Source organism: Tinamus guttatus, unplaced genomic scaffold (assembly GCF_059628265.1).
Source record: "Tinamus guttatus ecotype Peru unplaced genomic scaffold, ASM5962826v1 Tinamus_guttatus_pri_ptg000591l, whole genome shotgun sequence".
Taxonomy (NCBI): domain Eukaryota; kingdom Metazoa; phylum Chordata; class Aves; order Tinamiformes; family Tinamidae; genus Tinamus; species Tinamus guttatus.
Genome location: NW_028289125.1, coordinates 1566292 through 1593206, shown reverse-complemented (window position 1 = coordinate 1593206; position 26915 = coordinate 1566292). Strand labels below are relative to the sequence as shown.

Sequence of the window (26915 nt, the reverse complement as noted above, 5' to 3'; positions counted from 1 at the left end):
TGAGATTTGCACCAGTAAATTTAGCTATTCATTTACAATAATTCACTTATTTATAGAAAGCTTTTTTTTTTTTTTTTTTTTTAACATATCTTTATCTTTAGCCTCTGTAGTTTGGGGTGGTAGTCTGCTGGCCCTATGTTGTTTAAGTATGCACATCTAAACAAAAGTAAGCACACATGTTTATAGTCTTTGGGTATTTTCCATCAAGAACAAAAATGTAAAAATAGAGACAAAGGAAAATGCCCTTGGTAGTTCATTTTCTCCGGAGTCATAAATGACACTTACTGAAGAGATGAGAAACCTAGCAAGTCTTTATTTCTCTAAAGATTTTGCTTGTTCTACTAAACTCCTGTGATTCACAGCATCATTTTATGAGGAAACAGTATGTGCAAACATTGTGAAATGCTACAGCAGCATGATTCTTTCTTTATTTTTTTTTCCCATACAACATCAAAGTCTTTGAGGTTCAGCTCTGTAGGCAGGGTGAATTGCAGTTGCTGTGATTGTCAGCTGTTAAGAAGAAAGCAAAAGGACAACTAAAATTCAAAGGGGATGTGGGCATTTGTAGCTTACTGTAACTGACTTAAAGATATCCAAGGTGTTTAACTGGGCCAGTGCATAAATAAAAAAAATAAACACATGCACACCTATGCATGTATGCACACAGACAGACCCCTCCACACATTCTCACATTATTATTTTTCCAAGCAAGAGCCACAATGCTTCTGAGAAGCATTAAATGCTTTTGTTGATGGCTTATAGTTTTATAAACTCTAAATGAGCTTATTGCATTTTAACCAGCACTAAATAATAGAAGAACCTATGAGCCTCTGCACTGGAAGGCAGCCAAGCAGCCACAGAAAGGAGGAAAAAAAAAAAAAGAAAGAAAGAGAAGGAAAAAAAAAAAAAAAGAAAGAAATGAATGGTTTAATTGTTGAGCAAATCATTTGTTTACAGATTAAGACCTATTTGGTAGCCAAATCCTATGGACAAGGAGGTGAAAGAATGAGGCACTAAGGTACAGGAAATGAGTGTCTGGCTTTATATTCTGTGACCAAGTCCTGCTATTTTTACCCCCTCCTAAAGCTGGAGTTGCAAGTTAAAAAAAGAAAAGGAGTGGTTTCAGGGCTGACAGCTGGGCAAAGCCCATGTCTTCAGGAGGAGCAAAAGGGTGTGAGAAAGAAACCATGAGTCCACTTTGCCCTCTGCCTTGGACATGGCTACTGCAGCTGCTTCCAGACAAGGAGCAGTAGTTTAGTTTAATTGGCAGCTAAAAAAGCTGCCCAGTTTGCCTGAATTTGGGGGAATGCTTCTGTTAATGTGAGCAAACTTTTATTTTTTTTAACTTGTTTTGCAGTGCAGTTTGGCTTTCTTACAAAATGGATTTATTTTTTCTTTATTTATTTTTAATGGCACATTGTGTAATTAAGCCTTTATTTCAGTATCCTAATTAAATAGCAGACCATTCAAATGGTTAAGAAGAAGCAGTTCCTGCTTGATTGTTCTGCAGCTTTTTTTTTTAAAGATGCACTTACTGATGGTTTGTGAATTTAAAGACAGCATTTTCGTGAGTCATTGATTTAAAGATCAAAGGAAATAAAGTATTATAGCAGAAGTGGATTAACCTCTACATTAAATGTTATTCAAGTTTTTTAATAATTTGCAACTTTTCAAAACTCTTCTACAATGAATTTCCTATGACTTTTTACTCTCCAGTATTACCCATTTTCCTACCATGACCACCATGAAACAGAATTTGCCAATTGTGAATACAGAAAAAACTATACTAGACAACAAATCTCATTCGAAACAGTATGTCATATTTGTATAAAAGTTCTTCATCCCTGCTTACAATAGCTTGGTAGGCAAGGCCTTCTTGAAAAATCTGTGATGAAAATTTGTGTTGATTTGATTGGATTGTGAGCCTTTTGAAGAATATGCTGTATCTATGCAATAGAGACTATTAATAACCCATTTTCCATCTGCAATGGCCACCATAACTTTGGGAGAGGGGAGGTGTTTCATAGTGGAGGTTGGCAGGTTGTGTCTGGTTACGTGAAGTCATTTTAGTTTTTTTTTTTTTTTTTTTTTTTAAAGATTAGTCTCCTTATATAGGGGAGAGATAGAATAGAGGTTTATATCACTTCAGTTAAGTAGGACCTAGTTCATATGTAAAGATATGTCCTAGTTCTTACATAAAGAATGACTTGCCAGTTGTTCACATTTGAAATGCAGTGAAGTAATAAATAAGTTTTTAGTGTACCTTGTGTGGTATAATTATAAGGGATTAATAAAAATGTTAATGAGTTTCAAGTGTGGCATTTAAAATGCTTATCAATGCTACCTGTGGTTTTTTTGTTGTTATTGTTACTTGTTTGTTTTCAGTAAGGCTTGGCCAAAATTTAGTACCACCATATAAAACATTCCTCTCTGCTTAGAGATGAACTTCACAAGCAACATTGCCAGGAGCACTGCCAGGAACTTGTGCTATTTGAAATATTTTTCCTGTAGTCTGTTAAGGTAAACTATCTAAGAACAGTGTTCTTCTCTCTATATAGATACGTTTTTTAACACTGCTTTCTATTTTATTTATGTATTGAGGATATGTGGTGAGTGCATGCAGTTTTATTCTTGAATAACAGGCCATTTCACACACTATGCCTAGAGATGGGCTCTGCACACATTGAAATTAGTAGCAGCATTATTAGCATTAAAATCTCTGGGAGCAGAATGCAGCCTTGAAAATTATTTAAGAAACTGGAATGTTGTGTGCAGTCTAATTATATGCATATCTATGTATGCAGTATTTCCCTTTGTTTTCCCCCTGGCAGTGAAAGGGCTATTTCCTCTGGAACATTAAACCACAGTCTGTTATCTGATAGCTATTCGGTAAAAAGAGCATTGACATCATATGTTAAGTGATTGAAAGCAGTGTTCCAAGTGACCCTTGAAGAATTTTACTTTACATTATGTTCTGGTATTGTGATTTTGTTCACATTGTGCTTCAGAACTTGTATAACGTAAATGGTAGAATTACAAAAGCAGCCCAGGAGAGGAATTTTGTTTTGGAAAGCGTAGCCTCAGAACAGTCATATTTTTTGCATCTAATTACAGGTTCATAGTTTCATTGTTGTTACCACTTCCAGCAGATGCATAGATGGGTGGTCTTCATGCTATATGGTAAAAACGATAGCATTAAAATAATGGACAAAATTTCATAAAATCTTGAAACAAAATTATCCTTATTTACCTAAGCTAAGCTTCACACTGCAGTCAGTAGTCAAATCTAGCCCAGACTAATTGTTAGCTTTTTGATTAATTTACCTAATTAGAGTAGGTATACATATACCTTTTCTTTATTAGTAGCACTGTGTCCAAATGCTTAATAGACTTACTGAGCTTCTTTGTCTTCTTGGTAGAGTCAAAAATGAAAATCAAGCAGCGTTACCATGAACGTGGGCCTCACTAAACTGGAAAGGAAATTTGCCTTCTAATTGAACAATTTAGCGCCAAGGAATTATTTCATCTAGGATTTTGTGAAACCTGATATGAGCTCAGTTTTGTTTTGTGCTGGGAGCCAAAGGGCTGGTCAAGTTCTGAGCAAAACAAAGGAAGTTGATGAAATGGTTCTAACTAATTAAGATAAAAATAGCTGTGGGTAATATTTATGGCAGTATAAAAGCTCCTCTGCCTTGTAATTATGTTTAATCACTTTTAATTCTTCCAAGAAAAGCTATGCAAATGTAATACTACTTTCAGAATTGAGTGTGTGGTGGGGAGAGGTAAGCAGGATAATCTGCTAACAAATTTTCTGTATCTTCCAGGAAGCAAACCTTTGATAAATTTAAATATAGAGGTCAGAGTATGTTTTTCTCTTGTCATGTATGGCCAGTGGGTGTTTCTGACTGGTTCTTGCCTCTGTTGCACAAATAAAGTCAGTGCTTTTGCTCACGACAATGGACCACAGCTTCACAGTTGAGTGTGGTGGTGTCCATGATGTTCATTCCCATACTTACAGTATTTTTGGTCTTTTCACCTAGAGAAGGGCACCCCATTTGAAAACTGGAAGTCAGTCAATCTTTTTTTTTCCCCCTAATAACTAGGGTAATTTGTTTTAGTCATTGCTAAATTTGTAAAGCCTTCCCTGAGAAACCAAGTTATGAACAGGGAGGAAATAGAAGCTGCGCTGAGTGTAAATGACTCTCCTTTTAAATTAAAGCTTAGCTTAAAAGTATACTTGTAGACTACTTTACATCTTGATTAATAATTGGGTATGACAGCAGGGTATCATCACAAGTCCCTCAAGAAGAGCAAAGTGATGTCTGTGGTTTAGTTTAAGCCAGTCCACACTTGCTAAATCCTGTTACAGTCCTAGGATGATTCTTCAGAATTTGTATCAGTTTGCCAGTGTGGAAGTGGACTATGCTTTTCTTGATTTCAGGACATGAAATGTCACATTTTTGTTCAGTTCTCTTTCAAACGATTTTGCACAGTTCTGGCAAATGGATGTTATCAAATCTGTCTTGGCTGTAGTCTGTCTATTCATAGATTTCTAATGTACAAGTGAGGCTATACCTGTGAAATGGGTGTGAATGGATCCAGGCCAGGCCAGGATTCATTGCTGATTGCTTTCCAGGTGTGTCTCAGTCTGCAGGTGTCTCTGGAACAATTTTGGGAGGCTTCTGAAAGAATCACCAGCCATGCTACTGTATCTGCTTGCCACTGCATCTACCCAGAGAACTACTGGTACTTGTTCCTTCCTCTTCCCTCCTTGCTTCTGTCAAAAAAAAAAAAAAAAGATGAAACACGTCCAGGTGATCCATATAGCAAACTTTTTCTAACCCAGTGTCAGATTTGCCTGGGATGAAAAGGGATCACATGTGGGGTTGCAGGGACAAATCAAGGGGGAGGTAATGGTCTTACATGAGGACCTTGGTACACTCCCCTCATTCAGCATGGGGTACTTGCAGCCAAAGTTTACTGGGTTTGTTTGGGGCGTTTAGACTGCTGAAGAGCAATTTATTAAAATAAAATCAGTAGGATTGAGCACTTAAATTCCCTTTTCTTTATTATATCACATGACTTGCTTTCTTCATGAACACTCTCACTTTTTTGATAGCTTTTTCTGTATTTATATATACTGTATTTACTATATATATATTTATGTCACTAGATTAGTGATTATCCTTACTTTTGCTTGCATTTATGTGATATTAATTCCTTGCATGATATGCTCATATTGAAGCACCTTTTTTCTTCTCTTTTGTCTTGTGCTGTATTCGATATGAGTCAAACAGGTGGAGTATAGGGAGAAAACTTTACCCTAGACTTTTCTGTTTATGTGACAGATTGCAAATGTCGTCAGATCTCTAGTTTCCTGGTGTAGTCAGTCAGATTCCCCTGCCGTTTCTGTGGTTTTATCAGCAGCTACTGAGGAGGATTAAAAAAAAAAAACCCTGAATTAATAGGAAAATGTGCAGTGAAACTACAGAAGTGCTTAGAAGTCCCCAGGGGAAGCAGTGTATCAGGAATCTTTTAGGGCTTTCATTTTATCTGGGAGACCAGCTAGGTTTTGATGGATGCCATCCTGGGGATTAAAGAGCGCTGAGTGCAGAAATCCATGTGGCCTTTGTCGTCCTCTCCTGGAAGGCCCATCTGGACCTCTTTAGCGGGATTGGAAGGTACTCAGCTGCCTGTCCCGGGGCTGTTGTGGTCACATGGAAGCATATCCCAGGTAGCCGCAAGGACAGTCTTCTGAGGCACAATGGTAGGAGCTGGCACTGGATCATATAAGTAGGATCACTTCATGTAAGTGGAGGGAAGGAGGGTGAGCAAAATCTGCCTTTACTGGAAGGGGAGGGATTTTGTGGACACTTGCCACCAGATTCTGGAAAACTCATTTTTCAGCTTGGAAGTCATTTTGTAGCTGGCACATGACGGAAACAGCCTTGGCTTTGTGGCTCTGCCAAGTGCTGATCTTCCGCAGATCTTCTTTAGAACTGTTGATGGCTCTCTGTGCCTGGTGCAATAGGTTCAGGTCACCTTAGGTAGCAGGTAGCAAGCAACCCTTATGCAGCTGGTTGCTTGATAGATTCTGTGTTTGCCCAACAGCTGTGTGTTGTTCGGGGTACCAGGCCATGACGTAGTTGCAGGAATGGCACGGTTTGAAACTGAGAGTTCCACTACGGTTCTTCTGAAGGTGAGGCACTGTGGTGAGCCAGAGCTTGGTGAGTTGCATCTTGGTGTGAAAGCAGCAAATAAGTGATTGGCAGAGGAGAGGCCACAGGACAGAAGTTTGCTGTGAGGGAAGGGTACTCTGTTCGCTGAAACGTTGTGTGGTCCCACTGAGTTTTGGTTGCGACCTAGAATCTGAGCTTTTTTTTGTCCTTCTCTGAGTGTAATGTGGCCCTAGTATTTTTTTTTTTTTGGTCAACACTGGATATGTGAAACAGAAATTTAGCTTCTCAGCAGCCACTATATGAGCATTTGGTATGCACTCATTCCTCTTAGCTGTGTTTTCACAGTGGAGAGTAGCATATGGCAATAACTAATTATCAAAGAGTGAGTTTCTCTTCAGTGTGCCCACATTTTCATATAGATACTTATGCCTGTAGTAACTTGGCTTTTGAACTGCTTTCATCTCAGCAAGAGGAGTGTAAGGAGCATGGGAGATGAAGATAGCGGTTGCTTTCTTTAGAACTGTGGATTGAAAGCAAAACACTGTTTTTCCTGGTTACAGTTAACCTCCGCTTGAACTTTGGGCAGTTGAAACTGGCACTGGCCCCATTTCTCCATTCTGGAACTTCCTCTTCCAAATTTGTACATAAAGATATCTTGGGAGTTACCACGATGATGACTGATGTCATTCCCCAGGCACCAGAGAGCAAGAGTGAATGACCTGGCCTGACAAATCAGCTTCAGTTGGTTGGGGAAAAAAGAGGCAAGGCTATTTACTCGCTCACCTGATACCTTACCTCAAAAGGACTTCCAGACTGTTTTGCTTTTTGAATAACCTAATTAAAGATCTGAAGAGTCGTGCTAATGAACCACAGACCTGTGTTGTGCCGAGCCCCGCCGTTGCTTCCATGTGACTTTGGCTCACAGAAAGGCGCCGGAGTTGGGGAAAAGGCTTTGCCGAGGTGCATGCAGATCCAGATTTGACGCGCTGAGAAAGTAAAGGCTCTATCCGGCCTGCCCACAAAGTCTGTAGCTAATTTAGTGGGTGTTAACGTTTTGGCCCATCTGCTTGCCTTTGATTCTGAAATGGTCTCGAGTTCGGTGCAGTGATGGTTGTTCCCAAGGCGCTCTGGAAAATCACTGTCTACCACTTAATTAGTGGTGTTTATAGAATCGGCATGTTATTAAATAAACAAATTCCTGACAGCAATTAGAAGGGGAGTCTGATAGTCTTAAAATCCGGTTATCTGACCTCTTTCGAGATACAGCTTATGTGCTACTCTGTGGCTGTGCTCTGTTTAATTAGAAATCCTGGGCTAATAATGGCAATGTTTACTCTGCGATTGAACTAAATATAGAGATCTTTTCGCTATTTGTCCCTGCTGTTACAACGAGCTGTGTTGTGCATTAAAATTTGAATACTTCCTCCCCAGTCATGGCTGTTAAATAAACTTGTTATTGATTGGGAACTCCACATCGCTGATTAGCAGTTCTTTACGGCCCATATTGCTCTTGAAAGCGCAAGGATAGCCTAAAATGGCTGCAGATTATGATGTATGGCTGCTCTTGTGAAACTGCAGCTGTGAAGCTAAAAGAGGATGTAACCATGCAGAATCGCTCTTTTAGATGGTCATTAGCGCTGCATAAATACAAGCCCCCCCTCCCCCCCCTCCTTTTCTCCGATAGCGGTTATTCTTCACAGGCTTCTTCTAGTATTTGATGGAGATGTCATCTGCTGAGCACTGAATAACAATGTTTTCCTTAAGTACGGTATTTCGAACTAGTGCTTTTTAAGCTGTTTAAGTGTTTAATTTTCGTTTGACTGCTTCTTTTCATGCAAATGTGAGTGTAGCAGAAAAAAGCCAGTACGTTCTGCTCTGCTGTGCTGCTGCGATGTATGGGATGGAGCTGAAAGGCTTGTGTGTAGGAGAAACATGGCTTTTTTTTTTTTTTTTTTTTTTTTCCGTATTTATCCACGGGCTCCAGTTTTATTCTGCTTGTATTCAGAATGAGCGTGCACGCGTGCACACACTCGCACACACACACACACACAAAGCTTTTCTCTGTGTTGCTAAGGAAGAAGCAAACCATGAAATGGTCTCATTATATATAGATAGATAGATATTCTTTCCCCAAAACAAGTCACCAAATGCTACATTCCTATTATGGAAAGGGAAGAAGGGCTCAGGTCTAAATAATTCCATGTTTTATTGTTTTCTTCTCCATCTAAGGATCTCAAAGCACTTCTAGGCATTAGGGAGATGGGATTTTTTGATGGGCAAATTTTTCTGTGGTTAACATGTACAACCGTGGCAAGATTTTCAACTGTCTAGCACCTACTTCTGCCATTATGAGAGGCTGAGGGGAAGCCCTGCCCCTAGTGTTCTTTGTTCTTTCAAACATCTGGCCTCTTATTTTGCTTTGTGAGCTATTTTTATAATTTGGCATCAGTTCTAGGCTTTAAGCTCTAATTAAATATAGTTTGACTGTAAGCTTCACAATACCCAGAGAAGGAGAAAAAAAAAAAAGAAAAAAAATCCCTATTTTAGAGACAGCAAAACTGAGATGGATCAGTGGCTTATTCAAAATTGCCAGTACATTTCCATACTGAACTGCTCTCTCAAAAGTGGCTTTTAGAGCCTAAATTCAGACCAAAATAAGTATCAGCAGTCTTGAGCTATAGGACCACTAAGCAAAGCAGTTACACTGTAGCCAGGAAATTAGTCTTGCTACATCATAAGAGTTGGTCGTATCAATTTCGCCATTAATATCAATCTCTTCAACACAGTTTGGGAATGTGAATTCATACTCCTTCTGGTTCTGTTGTTTTTATTTAGTAAAACAGCAAATGATACATTCTTTCTGTCAAGCAGTGAACAAATACTCTGCAGATTTTAATGGCTGCAAAGCTAACTGTGAAAGAAATACGTGCAGTTACCTGGTCACACTCTTTAATTATCAACAGTATTGAAATTTAGTGGCAGGTCTTCAGGAGATGCTCAAACTAATCTAGTTAGTGGTGATTTGGTACTTTAAAAGATTAAAGCATTTTCTGTATGCTATGCATACCTAGATCCAAGAGGTTTGTATTCTTCTGAGTGTTTTGGCCTTTTTTTTTTCTCTATAGAAAACTTAGGTTGCAGGGTAACAACATGTACGGTGTATGTGAAGTTCTTTTATTAGAAATCTACCAAATACATCTCTGTATCGTAGATGTATGTCTATGCTTTTTCTCCAAAGTTATTTTGAGTGTGCCTTTTCTATCCTCATAACACTTCAGAAAGCTTTCTTTCAGTCTTTTCTGTTTGACCAGTACTCCTAATGATACTTCAGTGATAAAAACAAATTGTTTGCAGCTGTATATACCAGGGCCTGTCACATATACATGGTTTGCATTAAAGGGATTTCACGGAAACCTATAACTTTGCAAAAATACAAACCAAGTTATGTTTCCGTCTTTCATATTTCATATTACAAAAGGAAAATAGACTAGTCTGCCTTTGGTGTCCAGGAGGAGTGAAATTCCAGAAGTAAATAAAAACAGTGATGAGGAAATCTAACTATTTCTATTTTCAGTTACTTAAAGGCTAATAATAATACAAGCAGGGTAGTTTCATTTTTAATCTGTCAGTATTCCTTTAAGTTAATTCAATGTTGATAATGCTTTCCATGTTTTCATGCTGAATAGCTTCCTCAAAATTGAAAAATAAGTATATAATTATATTTACTATCTGAAAGTAGTGTGTGTAGCTGTGAATGAAAATACTGTGTAAAGCATTGAAAAGTGTTGTGAACCTGTGTACATTTCGTGTTTTATTGTAGTACAGTATTTGCTTTAGCCCATTTAAGAGTCCATGCAATAAGAAGCAAAGCAGAGGTATAATAAACACTGGTTTAATTTTTACAGCACAGTACATTATAGAACTATAAAATTGTGTGATTGGCTAAGTCATTAACACTGCCTTAAATCAAGTAAGTGTTTAAAGCCTGATATGCTTAGTGTAGAAAACCTGTATATTGGCGACTTTCTAACAGAGAATTTTAAAAGTTGCCAGTGTTGCCTAGACTAAATATTGTGCCACTGTGCATCTGCTCAAGCTCTGCACTAAGACCATCATTTGGTTGTTATTATTAGGCTTCTCATGAACTCCCTCTTTTACAGCAATCATATCTGCGTCAGTTCAGTGCTTCTTCCAAAGCCGTGTCATCCAGAGCCTACAGAAGACTTGTACAGGATCCCAACGATGTTACTGATGGTGATCTTGTACAAACTAATGTCACTTGAGTCACATGAAAGTATTTCCGCTTTTCTAATAGCATCTTGTGGTCCAAATCCTGTATTACTTGTCCTCATTCTTGAGCTTAGTTTTTCAGTGCTGGTTTAAGAGCTCCACAATGGGCGGATTTGAGGCATCTCAGAAGTCCCAGGTTTGTGTACACAATGCTCAGCACTTTCAGAGAATGTTGTCTTCAGTTGGAAATTTTGAAAATCTTCCCCTTGTTTTTAATACCGTCTAAAAACAAATGATCAGCATCTGCTTATAATTTTCTAGATGGTAGAAGGGCACTCCTGTCAAACTTAACTGTGTCGCTGGACACATTAGCTTCAACATTTGGCATTAATTTTTATTAGCTCATTCAAATTTGAAAACAATCTTAGAGAACATTTGGAAGATGAGTTTTCTGTCTCAGCCGTCTGAAGGAAAACACATCCTCTTAATAAATCTAGCTTTTTTTCCCTTTGAAGACAAGGGTGTGGTTTTGGTTGGTTGGCTTGGTTTGTTTTTTGCCACTCTCTGCTCCAAGTGTTTGATTCACTTTCTTATTTTATGATTCAACTGTGAATGTAAGCTACTGATTTAAAAACAGCTCCCTGAGAAATATGTTTCCTCAGGGAGGAAATACACTGAAATGAAGGTTTTCGAAGGTGGCTCCTCATAGCAGGATGTCCTTACTGGCTATGTGAGAGATATACATCCACCTTGGTTATGTATGTTCCTAAGCCATATCTAGGAAAAGAAAAGCTATTTCTAAAATTGTATCAGCTGCTAAAGTAATAGATTTTTAAAGATTTAGTGAGTGTACAGGAGACTATACTTTTAGACATTGCTCTATGAGTAATGAAAAAAGTGTTAATCCAAATTAGCCAAGGACTCTGACACACAATGTTCAGTTCCAGAATGCTCACGTTACTTTAAGTAGTTAGTCTTCTGCCACATGTGGACTATGGCCCTCTGGCTGACATGTCAAGATGAATCCCATGAAAAAAAATCCACTCATGTCTTCTTGCTGTTATTATTTTGGCCAGATACATGTTGTCTGCCTGCTTGGCTTTATGATCGCCAGGGCTGGTACAGGACTGTGTCCTTAGTTAAAATTGTTATTGTAGGTTTCTCTGATGCACTTAGAGCTGTGGTGGTCAGCCCTGATGAGGCCACATGAAATCTGTGACTGGCATCTGTCTGCTGCAGCTCTTTCCTAAAGAGGCAGTTTTGCAAAATCCGTCTTCTGCTTGAAAATTTTCCTGCCTGCATGTCCTTCCGTGTGTAATGATCGCCCCCACGACTGTGTCACATAGTCAGTAGTAACACGCCATCCTCAAAACAGGTGCAATATGTGCAATAGTCCAGTTAAAAACAACCAAAGATGGGAAAAATAGAGGAGGGAGAGGAACTTTTTAAACTGGCTCATCTGACAAATATGATGTGTTTTGGAGCTGTGCCTACAGATACAAGTTTCAAATTATAGGGCCTGGACGGCAGAGCCAGCCTAAGATACTCCTTCTCCTTCCCTCTCTGCTTAGAGGTCGATTGTTAGCTTGTACAAAAGTAGTTTTGGTAAGACCCCACAAAGTGAGTTCCCTTTTCTGCATTACCTACCCTGAAATATATCCTTGGTTGAAGTGAAGCCAGAGTGTTTGCAGCCAGGCTAAAAAAACATATCTGTTTATCCTTGAACCCTCAACCGGGGTTGAAACAAGGCTAAGGGATGAGTGGACAAAGCACAAAGACTGCCAATTGATATTGGCATATTTACAATGCCAGCAACCGACTGTTCCAACTCCATCTCAATGGGCATGTTTACATTTGTAGAAAGGAGTAAGTGCTCCCTTTGGAAATGTTTTCTTCACTTCTGTCCTTTCATTTATATGCAAGAAGAGTAAACCCCCTACTCAGACACCCAGGATATGAGTGAAGTCAATAAAAAATGCACAGTTTTGGAAAACCTGTATAAGCCTGAAGAAGAGCTGTTTGTTAGTTTTTCTAGTTTGTAGTTTTGCTAAGTCATTAGTGAGATAAAGTAAATGGGTGCCTTTGGAGCTAATTTGTTCATAATAGCAAATGGCTCTGCTTTTGAGGGAAGAGAAAAGCTGCACATTTATGTGTGTGTGGATGTTCATTTCCAAAAATATCTGAATAATGACTGAGGTTGTATAATTGATACATTGAGGAAAGAAATGCATAGAAGTTGTCGCCTTTATCCACCAAACATAGCTTTTGCAGCTCTTTACAGCTTCCCATATGTTAATGAAAAACATTTTCTGAGAAATTGGCAGCTTTGTGCTTTGTAGCTGATGCCAGCATTTTTTTTTTCTTTTGTGGACCAGTTCAAGGCAGAGCAGAGGGAGAAAAATGCCTTGTTTTAGCGCCTGAATTACTCTGACAAGCTTTCACATTGCCCCTCCTCTTATTAATATTCTTTTTGATGTGAGCTTGTAAAACAGAGGATTGGCTGTTAATCTCTGGGATCTCAAGGGCTTTTGGCAGTGGCCCATAATTGATGTGTTCACATGGCTGTTGTCTGACTACTAATGATTAGACAGCAGTGTTATCTCCCAGCTAAATCTGTGTTGCTTATAAATCACACTTGATAAACTGCAGTTTCATTTCTTCAAAGAGTCTGTACATGTCTATATACTTTGAAAGAACTGCCAGAGGCATTTCATGATTTCATGACAGTTTAGATTAGGTTTATTTTTTTTTTCAGTTGGGCAAAATATTTGGATTTCTACCAAGTGTAGAAATACCAGTTTTTTGTTTTTACTAATCTAAATCCTGTAGTGATTAGCATAAATAGGATGTGTGCAGTCAGTGTGTGGTGGACAATACATGCATGCAACTAGAATAGTACATGTGAAATGTGGACTATTTGGACTAATGATTCTTTAGCCCTTTTTTTTAAACTTGATCAGAAGCAGAGTTTCATTTGCAGTAGGTGCTGATCACTTCGTCAGGCTGTAAAAACAGTTCATGAGACAGAATAAGAAAGGAGGAAGCCTAAGGTTAGGCTGACGTACTGAAACTCATGATGTTTTGGCTACTGTTTTCAGGATTTTCTGCATGAAACCATGTCCTCTCCATTTCTCTTTCCCTTTTCAACAAAACGGGAATCATAAGCCCCATCTGGAGCTCAGCAAATAAGAACTTGTGTCTGTGTTTGGGTGCTTACATTGGTATGCTGATGGGGATCCTTTTACCAGGGCAAAATCAATAGGAACTAATGTCTTTGAGGTAGGAATGTGAGAACAGAGATCTCAAGGTCCCCTACTTCTAAGTCATAGAGAGGGAAAGATGTGCTGTCTGGTTCAATGGCCTGTAATCAGATGATTTGGTATTGATAGTCTACCTACTTGGAGGACTACCTTCTACCTACTTAGAGGACTAAAATTCACGTGAGGAAGAACTTCTTTCCTGTGTGGGTGACAGAGCCCAGAGAGGCTGTGGAGCCTCCTTCTCTGGATATCTTCCAAACCCGCCTGGATGCCACCCTGTGCTCTAGGTGTCCCTGCTGGAGCAGGGGGGTTGGACTGGATAAATGATCTCTAGCAGACCCTTCAAACTTCAACCGTTCGGGGATTCTGTGTGTAAATGAACATGAAACTTAGGTTTCTCCCCCCTGCCAAAGCTGAATTGTCTCAAAACTGAAGCAGGTAAGTAAGTAAACTCTGTCAGATCTTCCCTACTGACCCCAATTCGTGTATTTTTCCTTATACTGTGATTTTAATCCTTTAGCCACACTCTTAAAGACTGTCTATCTGACATTTTACATCAATACCATGTTCAGTTTAGAAAGGTAAAAAATAAACATTTTTAAGGCAATAGTTCTTAGTAATTTCCTCCCCATATAGATTGTTTTTGTGTTCAAAATCTTCACTGTACTTTTTTTTTTTTTTTTTAAAAAAAAGCCTATTGAAAAGTTTTCTGAAATGCTGACTTCCTCTTTCCCTGGGAAAACAAACACTGCAATTCTAATTCTGCCCATAGCTATGCTTCAGTAGAACTATCCTGGTTTTACACCAGAGTAAAGATGTACACCACATTTAACTGTTGTAATTAATTTACATTCCCTAACAAACTGCAAGAACTTCCAAACTCCACTTGAGAACGAAAGGTTTTTTTGTTAATTGTAGGGAACATTTGCAGGGATAGCTAAATAACTATTCAGCTCCCTTTTCAGCAGAATTACCCAAGTGGGAAAGTTGAAAAGCAATTTTAGAAATGTTTTCATTTAATGACTTGCTAAATAATTGTGAAGGTCTATGTTCCACTTTTAATAGTAATAATGCTATCTTTAAATAAATTAAGACATTCAGTAGTGTTTGTAGGTGATGACAAAGTCATATGAGATAGATGGAAACTGACTAATGTAGGAGACCTAAGGCAATAGTATATTGACCCCAGATCTGTCTTCTTTACCTAAGAAGCTGAAGGGTCAGCTAAATTAGAAGTTTTGGGGTCAGTAGACACTGATAGGTGTTGTTGCACAGTCCCAAGATAACTGGTCTATGAATCTTTTAGAACATTCTATAAACATGTCCTTGCTAAGAATCTAGCCAAAGAAAAGGTGTATGCTAACCACCGAGTGAGCTTGTCCTGCTTTTGGGTGTTATAGGCGGTCTTAGATAAACTGCAGTAAGAGATATTAAGAGTTAGTAGATTCTCTCAGCAAAATCTACTTAAATTGAGAAGTCAGCAGCCTGAGTCATAATGCTTGCAACTTTAAACTTACCAAACAGACAACAAACTGGTAGAAGGCAAATAAATCTAGTTATAGGATATTTATGTGCAGAAATGATGAAAGATGCAAAGAAGCCAGACTAAAAGATACCTTACTTTTGCTTTACTTGGTTTCTGGTTCCTGGAAGTCTGGAAGTCTCAGACCTCTTCAAACTGAACATGGCATCTTCAAGACATCAATTATTAGTAGTGGTGTGGAATTGCCATCTGTAAATGCTTTATCTTTTTATCTAGATTCAGAACCCTGAGGGGTTGTGTCTAGAAGAAACTTGTGGGGGAAAAAAAAAGAAGGGATTGCCGTCTTTAAAATTAAAACTTAATTGTTACAGTTTTCCAAAGTGTCACAGAACTAGGTAAGGCAGTAACTAATCCCTTAAGAGAACACGAGTTTGCCTGAATTTTGACCATATTCAGGTTTGGGATACCATCTGATACAGGAGCTTGTTTTATCCATATTCAGCCTAAACCCAAACAAAGGAATTCCTTTCTTGACTTAGAATACTGTGAATCTGTCTTGATAGAACAGGAATCTAAAAGGAATTTCAGTGTTTGTTTATTCTGTTCTAAGGCTCAGCAAAGGGTCAGGCCATGACTGAAATAAAAGTATGGAACTCTGGATTGAGGGATTGGCTATAGGAAATCAAGTTTCAGTGGAGAAGGGTGCTCTAGAGACTTTCAAGCAGAGGTTTCTCAGTCAATGTAATTTTCTTGGGCTGAGAGAGGAGAAATGTCTTCACTAGAAATTTGCAGGTAGCAGTTTGGGCATTTTCCCAGGCCTCTGCCAAATGTCATAGTTGACATACAGTTTTTCACAGATGCAGCCTTTGGCAGAAGGCTATCGCCAGCAGCTGTCAAATGCTAATCTTTCCCATACTGAAATGGGTGAATGGCTTTGGGAAGTCCTAGGCATCTCAGCTAGGAAAGGAGATACAAGGAGAATATAGAATTCTCTGTGCCTGCTGTTTTTCTTGTTTTTCATTGATCTCCCTTGGAAGTCCATGTTGAGAAGAGTTTACAGTCATTATATCTACATTAGCCCCTACTGAAAGATTTGAGTTGTTGTGATCATTATTCTATGTTACTGTTGTCTTAAAAAGCATTATCATAACCGTGTCTGTGGAAGTATGCTGATATAGTCCCATAAGGTCTGAGGAGGTCTGAAAATCTGTATGTGGAAGGAATAAGTCATTATCCACAGAGCAGGTGTTGGCAGAACTGTATTTACTGGTTGCACAGTGGATTGGAGTGGCATAGGATATTGTGAGCACAGGGGGAAATTTTTTCTTTTTCCTTGCAGCAAAAGGTTAATAGTATTGCAAGACTCCTAAGTGGAAGATTTGCTTAATAACAAGGTACACACAATATGAAGTTATTCCAGACAAGAGTGATTTACTGAAAGAATAATACTTTTTTTTTTTTTTTTAAGCTACTCAGTTGAATGAAGCCAAAGGGTTCATTTTAAGAGAAGGAAATACTTGGAATCTTCAAGTAAATGCTACTTGCATTAGTCAGTTGAATGTAATTGCATTTTAGTCTTCTTCTCCATGCTACAGCATTTGGAAGACATATTTTTTGATTACTCTCAGTCATAGGATTTTAAGTCTAAAGTGTGCATGAAATTTAGGCAGTCTGAATCTCCTTCATCATTCGTCCACATTCAAACTCTTGTAATCCTCAATTCAGTTGAGCACAACTGCTAATCTTTTAGTTCCTCTGACTTTGCCTATGTTGAATAGGAGCTTTGCAGATCTGCCTAGCTGGTGATCAAAATTATTTTCTACAGCCAAATCATGTAATATTTCTGTTCTATTTTCTAGACATGGCAGTGATGATTTTTTCCCTGTTAATTTGATATATAAAGTTTGTTCATCTAAGCATCCTTATTACATAATAAATGTCTTGTCATAAACAAAATGTCTTTAGAAGATGGCCAAAGATTTCAAGAATATAATTAACGTGGTTTATATATATATATATTTGTATATTATGTATATATAAATAAAAACATATAAAATATATAAATTCTGTTATGTATGGTGGTGAAATGCTGTTGGATGGCTTCTTTTGGGAGATTAGATTTAAAACAAAAAAAAGAATTTAAATTGATATCTTTCAGATAAAAGATTATCCAGTGGGGCTATTTTTAATATGTGATAGAATATGGGTGGACAGCTTTGTTTTGTTAAGCTTAAGATGTATGAATTCTTTGTGGGGCAGGGCTCATTGGGGAAAAAAGGCATCTTTTCTTGGATCAGTGAAGGGCCTGGAAAAAGAGAGAGGCTTTCGAGCACACAAACATTTTTTCCACGTTACATTCTTCCACTTTTTTTTTTTTTTTTTTTTTCAACCACAGTGGTTTTATTGATTTCATTAGCATAACTTCTGGTTTGTGATGCTGGAAATGAGATGAAGATGAGATCTTCTGGAGTCCTTGTTGCTTTAGAAGTGAATGAAGGCAGGGTGGACAAGCTTCATATAAAAACAAGTCAATGACCTTTTTATCCTAAAATCTCAGTACAGGAATTTGGAGAAAACTAGCACTTCCATATGGAGATGAGTTCCTTTATTTCCTGCTTTTTGTTTCAGATTCTGTGAAGTACTACTTTGGAATTCCAAGAAACTTGTGGATTCCAGTTTCAAAGCTGAGAAGTTGCTCATTCCTTTTGGTCTTTTTTTGGAGTCTGCCTTAAGGAAGGACTTAATTTTGCAAAGCGTCAATTTTTAAGTGTATCCTGTAATAGGTTTGGGATCTTCCTCCCACATTCCTTTTGCAGACATTTCCAACATTTCCACTGGCAATGTGGTGTTTTTTTTTTTTTTTTTTTTTTTTCTTCTCCTTCCTGTTTAAGAGGCTCTATCTCCTGTCCTTCAGAGATCACTGCCAAAGAAATATTTTCATTAGTAAGGTGGAGTTACATGTATTTTTATAGTTATACACCTGCTTCCACACTTTAATGGTTCACATCACATTGTCAAGGGAGTTGGGAGCTATAACTAAATATTATGTAGTTTGCATTTTTTACGGCAAGCACATTTCACATACGGAGGGCACCCTTCGGACATGTGTCCTCAGAAAACTTTCAAAATTGAAATGAATGAAATACTTCATTCACCTTCGAGGGAGATGATCCTGCCCCTCTACTCAGCCCTGGCGAGGCCACATCTGGAATATTGTGTCCAGTTCTGGGCTCCACAGTACAAGAGGGATGTGGAGCTGCTGGAGAGAGTCCAGTGCAGGGCCACAAGGATGATCAGGGGCCTGGAACATCTGCCCTATGAGGAGAGGCTGAGGGAGCTGGGCCTGTTCAGCCTGGAGAAGAGAAGGCTGAGAGGGGACCTGATCAGTGTCTATAAGTACCTCAAGGGAGGCAGTGAGGAGGATGGTGCTGGCCTCTTTTTGGTGGTGGCCTCTGACAGAACTAGAGGAAATGGCCACAAACTGAAGCACCAAAAGTTCCACAGGAACTTAAGGAAAAATTTCTTAACAGTGAGGGTGACAGAGCACTGGAACAGGCTGCCCAGAGAGGTTGTGGAGTCTCCTTCTCTGGAGATCTTCCAAACCCGCTTGGACGCAGTCCTGTGCCACGTGCTCTAGGTGACCCTGTGTGTGCAGGGGGGTTGGACTAGATGACCTCTAGAGGTCCCTTCCAACCTTAAGCATTCTGTGATTCTATGATTCTATTTGCATGCAGGATATATCCACTTGGTAGTATGATCAAAAGTCACGTATTTAAATATCTGGAAAAAAATGGGGTTATATTGAGATGATCAAACTAATCTTTTCATCAGATTAGTACCATACATATCACTCTTCATTCCTAGAGTTTTTGCATGGGGGTAGCTGAGAAATGGTGAGGACTTACGTGTTTTGTGCCCTTGCAAGAAGGGGCTAGGATACCAATGGCTGTGGTATCATGTTGGACTCCCTGATCTAGGAAGTTCACTCAAAACCATGTCCCTTCTGCTGTGAGCTCAGCACTATCCACTGAATTTCTTGGTTATCAAGAAATCACTTCTCGATTTCTTGGCCGTAAAGGCCATAAAGCGAGAATTTTCAGACAAGGTTTTAGAAGCCTGTGTTGCATGGGGACCGTGGAGCACTCAGTCATGTTGTCTGCTGCCAGGAGCTGTCGCTGCTTGAGCCAGCCAGACTTTCTGTGCTGGCTGCTGCCATGTATCATGCTCCTGCTTTGAGCCTTCTGTGCTCATCAGCTCCTGAAAGTGGTGAATGAAGGAAATACCACCTGAATGTTTCTGTCAGGTTGGGAGCCCTTTGGTTACATGCATTAAGAGAGGATCTGCATAAATAACCTTGCTCAGGTTTAACTCTTCATCCTCCTGTTGGAATCTGTAATGTGATAAATAGCCGGCCTGCTGCTCAGCGTGCATCAGCACCTGGGAATAATCATGCACAAATAGCAGTGAGGAACTGCAGAGCATCTGTTCTTGACATTAACTTTCCCCAGTTTGACAGGTTGCCACCACCAAATGTTTAGACTTATGTGCCTTCCCCCCCACCCCCTTTTTTTTTTTCCACTCGTTGGAGAGAGCCGCCTTCCTGCATCTCTCTTGACTGCTAACTGCTTCCATTGGTGCCCTTCAGAGGAGTTGGGGAAGCAGCAGTGTCACTCCAGTACTACAAAGAGTCATTGCTTCACTGTGTCAGTGGCCTGGTTATCAGACAAGATGAGATAATTTTAAAACAGGGAGAAACTGCGGCAATATTTAAGCTCTGTATATTTATTTATATGAAGGAAGTTACACCTGCACATCAAATGTGACCTTTTGGGCCAGGAAACCTCCATCTACTTTGTGACCAAAGGCTTGGTGTTCTGGTTTGATAGCATAACAAGGCCTTTTACCACAATACAGACACTTTTTCGACCTTCTCTGCTCTGAGTGGTTTTAGTGGAAAACACAAACATTTACAAGCAAGTCAAAATAAACCAGAGCTAAGTGCAAATATTTGTAACAACCTAGCAGGGGACGCTGTCAGAGTTGGGCATTTGGCTTCGATTCCCCCTCCCTGTTTCTAATACTTGGAAATCAGAAGACAGCATCTGCCAATTTTGCCTACAGTCATGTAAAACACTTGCCATTTTAGTACGATGCGTTCAAGTGTTTGGTTTGTTTTCCTGGGCATTAGGACGAGAGTTTTAGGGCAGAGTGCTGGGTACTGGGACGTTTTGACCAGGTTTCTAAAGCCAGTGTGCACGCTTCAAAGTGGGCTGTTCCTTTCCTTGCTTTATAAAGCTGTGTGGCTTAGCCTTGGGAGCACCAGGGTTCCAAATTAAGTTCTTCTGTTAAATAGATCTTTATCATCCTTAGGCTTGGCTGCCCAGTTAAGAAGGGTTGGTCCAGTTTGTGTGAATAATGCTTAACGAAAAAGGATGAAAAGGGATCCACAGTTAGAAGGACCATTTTAAGAAAGGGCTATTTTAAGGAAGTTCTTTACAATTTTAGATTTACATTTCATTTGGTCATCATGAAAAGGGGCCACGTGATTAAGTGATTCCATCTGTGTTAAAAAGAGTACATGATGTAAGGATATGCCCTTTAGTCCTTTTCTCTTCTTGCCTATTTGCCAGCTTGCTTTAAAAGGAAGCAAAATCAACTTTGAGCCAGTTAAGATGCACTTGCATGAACCCCTAGATCTCAATGTGCTATGAGACAGCTTGTCTTATCAGTGAGCCTGCTTAGAGGGACCTAGACTAAAAAGATACACAGACTTAAAGTGTTTCATCATCTGTTTGAAAGCAGGTTGGGCATTCTTCCTTATACTCTTGGATTAAAGCAGGTTTTCTTGGTGTGAAACCTATGATCTGGTGAGCCAAACAAGCATGCATTCTGGTACGTAACAAGTTAAGGGATGATTCCCCATGTGGCAACAATAAAACACTGAACACCTTCAGCACCAAACCTGTGTGCAGTAAATCTCTCTGTGGCTGTATTGGAAGCTATGCAAGAGCAGTAACTTCTTCAGTTTACGTACAGGTCCTGTCATGATGTGAGCTGCCTGTGTACAGGCTGATTGCCTGGCAAGTTGTGCTCCTCTGCGTACGTCTTGGAAATGTGTAGAAAATAGATGGATCAGATAGATTCTTGTAAAAGTCCTCATCTGTTATTTCAAGTAGAAAGATGTAAATGTTATCTTTAAGCTGTTAGGTGGGTGATCCTGATATATTTTAAATGATTGGATGACAAGAGATTATGTTTGATGGCATATGGATATTAGAATTGTTCCAAGTGCTATTTTTTTCTGTGATGCTCAGGAAAAAAAAATGGCGTTTATATGTCTTTGTACTGTCTTTCTAAATGTTTTTCTTTAAATAGAAAATGCAGCTCCCAGTTTGCAAAATTAATTTCCATTCACAAATCAGTCTCTGTCAGTGCAAAGAAAAAAAGTATCTTTAATCTCTTTTTTAAATTTATTTTTATTATTATTTCACGCTAGCAGTGTATGACAAGAGGGAATAGTCTTGTAGAAACTTGTAGTAATTTGCCTTGTTTAGCATGATAGATTATTTTGTGCTTAATTTTTCACGTGCAGCCTTTGGGTTGATTTTAAAAAAAATATTATTTTACTCTGTTTTCCCCCTTAACCTTAAGACTGAAATCACCCATTATACACCAAATCTTTACATACACAAATAAAGTCTAAGCAAACTGGATTTTCTTTTGTTTGTTTTTGTTTTGTTTATTTTTGAAATCTCACAGCACCATTATAGTAAGTTTGTCTGTTGTTTTCAGGTTGATCCCCTGTTTACAGTGCCTGCACCTCCACCTCCGATTTCCAGCAGTATCACACCTCAGATTCTGCCTTCCTACTTTTCCCCATCTTCATCCAATATTGCAGCACCAGTCGAGCAGCTTTTGGTACGGACTCGTTCAGTGGGTGTAAATACTTGCGAGGTTGGAGTAGTAACAGAACCCGAATGCCTTGGACCCTGTGAGCCTGGGACCAGCGTGAACTTGGAAGGAATTGTGTGGCATGAAACTGAAGAAGGTAACTTGTTTTTTCATTAGGCTTGTCTGTTAGCTATGTTAATGAGGAGACTTTGCTGTACCTGCCTGGACGCTAACTGGGGCCTCGGTATTCTAGTGGGATGCCTTTGTGTAGAACGGCAGTCACAGCTTTGAAGCTTTTTTATCTTAGAAAACCCAACAACTTTGAATTCAAACAATCTGATTTTCCATATGACCTGCCAGGTAACCACCAATTTGAAAAAGAATTGTTTTCTATCACTGTATTGAAAAAAGTGTATTAAGATGGGCTAGCAAAATAGGACAAGTATGTTACACATCAGGATCTTAGTTAAATGTACAATGTGAGGGAAATAGAAGGATGGGAGTAGATATATGAAGAGTTTAGGTAAAACTGTACAAAGCTGAACAATTTTGGAACTCAGCTTCTATGATCAAAACTGTCACCATTACAGAAGAATAGAGGCCCCAGAGTCTTATTTAAAACTGTATTCAATGTTGTGATTATTTTGTTTGCATTTTGGCTGCTTGAAACATGTTTTTAAGAGGACGACAAGCGTGTTCAAAGCAAAGTGTTCCATCTGGTGAAGAAGTGCTAGCTAAACCAGGCTGGTTTCTTGAATGTCCTTGGGCCAAGCCAGCATGCTGGAGCGGTTTGGGTAACGTCCCACGGCAATGGGCTGTGGTTTAGAACAAAGTCAGTAGAAAGAGAATTATGCTCAATATGCAGATTTTTTTCCATTCTGGTTTTCAAAAGCTCATTATTAAAATACCAGCTTTCTCTTGTTAATGCTAAAAATACTGCATGTGTACTTTCAGCTCCCGCACTTTTGGTTTTAATAGTGGCCTATCTCTCCAGTTCTAGCTGCTTGAGAGTCCTCCTGCGATTGTTTTCCCCTGTTTGTATCGAGGAATATTTAATTTGCAGTGGTCTACATTCCTCAGCCATGAAAACAAGGTTATTTACGAAAGGACATAATGAAAGAATACAGTGGTGCATTGCTTCACGATAAATCCTGTCATCCTTCAGACATACGCACAGAGGCATTTGGTCCTCTCCAGTGATATATAAGACCTCACCAAAGTGCTCTTACACTGTCCTCTCAAAAATCAATATAGAGAGTCAGATTTACTTGCTTTTATATGCTCTCTTCCATCCATCTTTCTCTCTGTCTCTGTCTACCGCAGATTCATAAGGTAGATTGATCCTTTTAGATTGTTTTTAAAGCACAGTATAAATTCTGTTTTAAAATATCCCTGCAGAGATGACTGCCCTTAGCAGCTCCAATTTTCCTTGACTGGCCTGTATTAAGCAGGACTGGAATGCGTGGGCGTTAACTGTGGAGACATGAAAGAGCAGTAGCTGTTAATAGTGTTATTCTTGCTGAATAAACTAAACTTCTGACCCCCACTGAATTTAAGAAGCCTGCCTTGTTAAAGGTTTGGCACCAGAAACGAAGCATTTAAAGAAGGGCATTCTGGCCAGGGTGACATTCCATTTCACATTTTCTCAGCACTCTCCTGGTTTAAAAGTGCATGTTATTTAATGGAAATTAACTCCCTTAACCTTTTCCCAGTTTGTCTAAAACAATTTTGCGAAACAACTCAGGGGGCTTGAGCGGAAGAGGGATTTGAGTGAAGTGGTTTTGAATGTACCCATTTTCACAGGTTTGCAAATTGTGTGTAGTGAGGCTGCAGGTAGGGGTGGCCACAGCAATAACCAAAAGGAGATTTTAAAATACCACTCCAGTAATTATAGTAGAGTATATAGATTGCTTAAAAGAATGAAGATAATAGGTATGATTTTTCTCTCAGAGAAATTTTACTGTTTAAGACCCTGCTTTACAGAAGAAAATGTCATTATTTTACTCTGTTTTCCCCCTGCTCCAGCGATGTCAGTTCACTCTGTATTATGAAAAATGACTTCCTAATGATCAGTTTTGCACTTTAATTTGGTTTTGATGTTTGGGGCACCACATGTATGTATATATTTAGCTGTTCTCAAATTTCCTGATATGTTCATGAAAGCAGCTATATAGCAGCTTGTATGAGGCCATGTCTGCCAAATTTCAGAAAGCAGGGTGCAGATGGGTCTTTTATTTGTCTTTAACAGAAGGATGATTATCAGATACTCATTTTTTCCAGTTATGATTTTGACTTTAATTAGGCCAGAACATGACCTTTGCTAAATTGGTGTAAATCCAGAATACTCTAACTGAAATCACTGTAATTGGTGAGATCTAAAATCATCTTGTTGTTCATAATGTCCAACTGAAATACGAGTTTCCTTTGTGATGCCCATATGTTTCATTTCTATCCAACCCCCCTCCGCTGCTCTCCAAAGTCTAATAAAACACACATGCAAACAGACATCTGTCTACATATGTGATGGCTTTTTTAAGGTGAAACACTTCCTAAGAAGTCAAGATGTGAGAGTTCCTGACCTTGGTCTGTGTTTTGTGATGCTCGAAGGATTTATTCTTTTCATGAGATGGATCGAGGGGTGATTGGACTGTGGTTGGAGGATCTCCACGCACTCTGACCACATGGGAACAATGAGCTCCACGTATGTGTGCTAGGCTACTGTTGGGCACTGCTGTAACTAGCTGTGAGAACGCAGGTGCAGAAGGGATATGGTGATGAGAGCTGTGATGAGAACCGTGCAGTCAGCAGTGGAAGACAAAATCAGATCATTTATGTAGAGCAGTGGCTAAGTCTTGTCCGTGCTCTCCAGAAGAGAAGGTGTATGCTTGGGAATTCACGGCGTGAGGGTTTGCAAGATCTAAAATAGCTGCTTTTCATGCAGAAATGGTAAGCAAGTTGTTATTTTCTGCTGCATCTGGTCTTCAATGTCATGAGAAGGATGGTGTTTGGTTTTGCTGTTCATGTTCCTAAGATAATCAGTCCGAAGAGGGAGGAGACAAAAAGCATTGAATTTCAGATAAAATTATGGCTGATCAAAGACAGCGTTACTACTACAGCTCCTTTCATTTATCTTGTGCCAATCTAAGCAGTTGATTTGACCAACGGATTTAATAAATCAGACCAATTTTTTTCTTGGACAGTTTCAATCTTTAGATGTGCAGAGGGAAACTGGCATCTGAAGTCTGTCACATTTTATTACGGGGCTTTGTAACTAACCATGGCTGCGGTTTTACTAGTATAATTGACTGAGAAAGCTGGTTATCACATGGGCATTTCCCAGCTGTGCTGCTTACTGTGGTACACCGCTCAGTTTTCCCACGTGCATGCACTAGCTGTTTTATTCTGCGTAACATCCTTGTATGGCTGTGACTTGGTCTGCATTCAAAGGGATGTTCATGGCCAACGAGGGGAAGTGCAAAAACTGGTTGGGGCTCCCTTGCAGCAGTGGAAGGAGAAATCGTTTATCGGCAAGTCAACCCGAAAGCTGGCAGCTGATGCGGATATTTGATACGATAAACCACACTTCAGCAGCAGTAAAAATCCATTACATCAAGCAGCTTGGTAGTCCCTGGAGTGTGCTCTGTGTTTGGTTTCTTCTTTTGATATCCTGGGTTTTCCCTGCGAAGCAACAGCTAAAAGTCTATATTTCTATATGGAGAGATAAGGTTAATGCAGAATCAGGTCCTTGCTAAATGGTGCAATTATCTTTTGGGGAAGAATTTGTGAAGACAGCAGTAATTGTTCCTTACTGCCTGGACGAAATAAAAAATGTCCCAGAAAAAAGGGAAACCACCAACCAACTTTCTAAATTGCTTAGATCCTGTTTTGTTTTGTTTCATTTTGTTTCTCACGCTTGGTGGCTGGGGTCACGTCCCGTTCTCAGTGTCGTGTCCCGTAAGCGGAGTCAGCCTGCGGGGTGAGAAGCGCCTCTCTGCTCATGTCTTGTTTGCTCGAAGACAGTGGAGGAGACGCCAGCCGTCACCTCGTGCGCGGCGTGGGCTGTCAACGCTGCGCTCAGCTCCTCGCATCACTGAACTGGCTGCCTGCCTCCTGGGGAAGCCGTAAATAATGCAGAAATGAACTGCGTCTCTTGTGTTTTTAAAGAGCTCTTTTTAAAAGTCACCCTTAGTGCACTGGCTTTTTAACTCCCATGTGGTAGTTGAATGTGAGAACTAGGAGTCTGGGTGGCAGGGGCTGTGATTTTATATCGGATGTCATAAATCTGATGCGATAGTGCTGGGGTCTTCCAGGTCATCAGTTCTGACACTATTTTGTAGAAATTTCCAGTAGGAGGGAGAAGACATAATTTACACGGAGACCTGCTGATGCCTGCCATGGATGGGTTTCCTCATGTCTGCATTTTGTATGCACACGTTATTTTGAAAACATACCTACTGCACTGAGCTGGGCATGGCTCCTCTCCGCTTCTTACTATGTGGTGTTGGTTTTGCAAAACGTATTGTAAAAGACCACAGTCTCTATGTGTTCTTACATGTATGTATAAGTAAGGGTGTGTATGTGTGCACAGAATTAAAGCTTTGAGTCAGAAGTAGTCTGGCTGTCTCTAGTTCCCCTTTGCATTTCTTGTGGTTTAACAACCACATTTTTTTACTTTCTCAAATACAAAGGCAGCATGAAACAATGAAACTTGTAATGTTGAAAGAACTGTCAAACGTCTAAGTAAAGACATGCAGAAATTAGAGAAAATTGCTTTTGTTTTCCTAATCTCCTTTATCAAAGAACCTTAGAATGAACTGTAGAAATTCAGACAAACATGATTAAGTCAACACTGTCATCTTAAGTTCAGGCAGT

The 26915-nt window shown here is 39.4% G+C and overlaps 1 protein-coding gene across 5 annotated transcripts in view; it reads left to right on the top strand.

Moving 5' to 3' along the window:
- The window catches only part of ZNF608 (zinc finger protein 608), an 82719-nt gene that overhangs the window by 16126 nt on the left and 39678 nt on the right, over nucleotides 1-26915 (top strand). For all 5 annotated transcript variants that reach the window (XM_088534703.1, XM_088534702.1, XM_088534706.1 and 2 more), the window contains one exon: nucleotides 21945-22200. In XM_088534703.1, the coding sequence (XP_088390829.1) occupies nucleotides 21945-22200 (256 nt within the window). The remainder of the gene's footprint in view (nucleotides 1-21944; nucleotides 22201-26915) is intronic.